Source organism: Notothenia rossii, assembly GCF_949606895.1.
Source record: "Notothenia rossii genome assembly, chromosome: 6".
NCBI lineage: Eukaryota > Metazoa > Chordata > Actinopteri > Perciformes > Nototheniidae > Notothenia > Notothenia rossii.
In genome coordinates, this window is record NC_136909.1 from 22,867,173 (window position 1) to 22,869,974 (window position 2,802).

Here is a 2,802-nt window from a genome sequence, read left to right on the forward strand (position 1 = left end):
GCTCTGCTATAAAGCTACCCACCGCCTGTGTCGAACTCAGAATAACACGAGACAACACAGAGAGCTACACGAGCTATCTTTTCACTTACGCACTTGGATTATAACTATGACACTGGAAGAGATCCGCGGACAAGAGAACACAATGGAAAGCGCAAATAGGTACATATTTTACACATGGATACGACATTATTTCAGTTGCTGGGTTAGTGGTTTTAATTGCTGTTTTCTAAAATGTGACCGGTGTTCTGATGGTGTATGTTTTTCTTTGTCAAGGGTGCAAAGTGCAGGCGCATCATTGGAAGAGCTGCTGGTCGCTGCAAAGAAGCAGGACTACCTGACTGTTGGAGTTTACGAGTCTGCTAAAATCATGAATGTGTAAGTATTACAATCCGTGAAATGTTTAACTGCGATTGTATTTTCTACATTTTTTTTTTTAAAGCTTATGCATGAAAGAATGTTTTCTAACCAGCTTCCTTGTCTTCTCCACAGTGACCCAGACTGCGTGGCATTCTGCGTCCTTGCCACCGATGAGGAGTACGAGTGTGACATTGCTCTGCAGATCCACTTCACCCTCATCCAGGCTTTCTGCTTTGACAACGACATCAACGTTGTACGCGTGAATGACATCGAGCGCCTGGCTGACCTCGTGAGCACAGATGAAACCGGCGAGCCCAAGGACGCGCACTGCATTCTTGTCACGGTACGTTCCCGGGTGCACCCACTCAGCCTGCAGACAGTGAATCATGCATGCTTCATTCCTCTGTCTGGAGATTCTTTACACGCTGCCAAGTCACTGCACGCATGCTTATGTCTGTCTCATGTCTGACTCTAAATATCTATTGTTTTATATTTCAGAGCCCCAGTGCAAACCCATGGAAGGACCCTGCTCTGGACAAGCTGGGTCTGTTCTGTGAGGAAAGTCGCAGTGTCTACGACTGGGTGCCCACCATCACTCTCCCAGAGCGCTGAAGTGACTTTCCACTAACAATGCTTCACATGATGATGAAGATTATGAAAAGAAAGTCAAGGAGGTGAGCCTCAGTTGGGGGTGTCAAGCCTTTCTGCCTCACATGTCTGGATTAAGAGGCAGTGGCTGTAACCTCTCTGCAAGAGCACAACCTTCCAGTGCATCCTGGGTTGGCATGTTGGCTCTGGATGACCCTGAGGAAGGGCTCAAGTTCAGGGGTCAAGTGTGGACTGGCTAAGGTGAATGTGGAGTGGACAGAAAGTTTAATGGACACTGAGGAGGATATGGAATGTACCTCGTGCATGACTATATGACCCAGTTGCTGCCCTAGATAAAAGGGAGTGGGGAACTGAGCGGTGGAGGTCACAAAGACTTTGCAAGAAGTGGACTTGTTAAATTGCAGATGCTGGACTGAAACTGGACTGAAGGGGAACAGGAAAGATTCTGGTTCTGGTTCTGAAGAAGGCGTCTGAAATTGTTTAAGTGGACTATACTTTTCTTTTTCCAGCACAGCTATAAGGAAGTTCTTGGTATAAGCAGACTTGCCTGCAAATCCTGATTTAAGCTGTGTCTGAACCTGTGACACATTTTCATGGACTATTATTCTTACTTAAAAATATGCAGACAAATATGCAATATTGTTCAAATTGTACTCTCTTTTTCATGTTTTGTGAATAAACATTTGTAATGAAACTCTCTTGTCAGAAAAGTTTTTTCTCCTTTGCATTAGGTTTTTGGCACGTGCCAAACCTTTGGTCAGCTAAGATGCAGCAGAGTGTAAGAAGTTACAAAAGACTGCACATTTATAGAAGTATCAGGAAGTGTTGCATGACATCAGTAACCTAGTAAAAGAGAAGAAGGAAATAGTGAAAATGTGGTTGGCTGACGGTAACTCAGAGAGATTAAATGGAGAGATACAGGTGAATAGATACATTACAACATAATGATGCTTGTGACATGCGCCCTTTCCTGGCAGTGACCTTAATACAACAGCTTGCACAATCGCTGCAGCCAGAGTGTAACAGAGGCTGGGGGGCCTTCAGGAGAAAGCTTTCTTTTGCTTTCTGTGCAACTGAGGTTAGAGAGGTTTGTGTGTCAGTTTAGTTATGGTTTTGTGCATCCAAGTGGAAATGTGGGACTATATGATGAAAACAATCTCATTGTTTAGTGTTGCTAAAACTTTAAATATCAGAGATTCACAGTCAAAAATCTACAATATTGCACACACTGGGATTTCATGACATTCAGGTGGAAAAATCCCTGCTATAAAATTCATTCAAACCATTAGGCAACATGCATAGGGAAAGTTGTGCTTTCTGTTTTCCTATTGACACTTGCACACATAGCCATGTGCAATCGCAGATTAGAAAATGGACTGAAATTGAAACTGTAGCAGAATGAGGGTCAGCGAGATCATCAGTGGCAGGTAAGGGGAAGTGTGTGAGCGCTGCGGTCGCCTCTGAGCCGAGGCTGACGGTAAAAGGCGGCCCACATCAAAGAGATAGACTTCTGAGGAACTCAACTCACTTTTTCTTGGTAGCCCCTCGGCCTGCAGCCAATTGCCGGTCATACCTTGCGTGTGTGCACGTATGAACACACAGGTACATGCATGCTCACAAACATACACACACAAGCAAAGGAGGCAGTATTTCCCTGCTTAGCCTGTTTACAGATAATTGCTCATTGTTCTAAGAACAGAGGAAGCATTACTCAGACACAACTACAAAAAAACAATTGAAAGGAAGCAATAAAGGGACTTTCCTTGTGCGCTAATATGGGCAATGGTAGGCAAATGGGAGACCTAGGTAAATTATTATACATCAAAACTGGTCATT

The 2,802-nt window shown here is 44.1% G+C and overlaps 1 protein-coding gene across 1 annotated transcript; it reads left to right on the forward strand.

Annotated features, from left to right (window-relative positions):
• gadd45ga (growth arrest and DNA-damage-inducible, gamma a) lies at positions 1-1,660 on the forward strand. The gene is made up of 4 exons (XM_079686622.1): positions 1-159; positions 274-375; positions 490-700; positions 856-1,660. Exons 1-4 carry the CDS (start codon positions 107-109, stop codon positions 967-969), a joined length of 480 nt encoding a protein of 159 aa, XP_079542748.1. The 5' UTR covers positions 1-106; the 3' UTR covers positions 970-1,660.
• Positions 1,661-2,802: the final 1,142 nt, after the last annotated feature.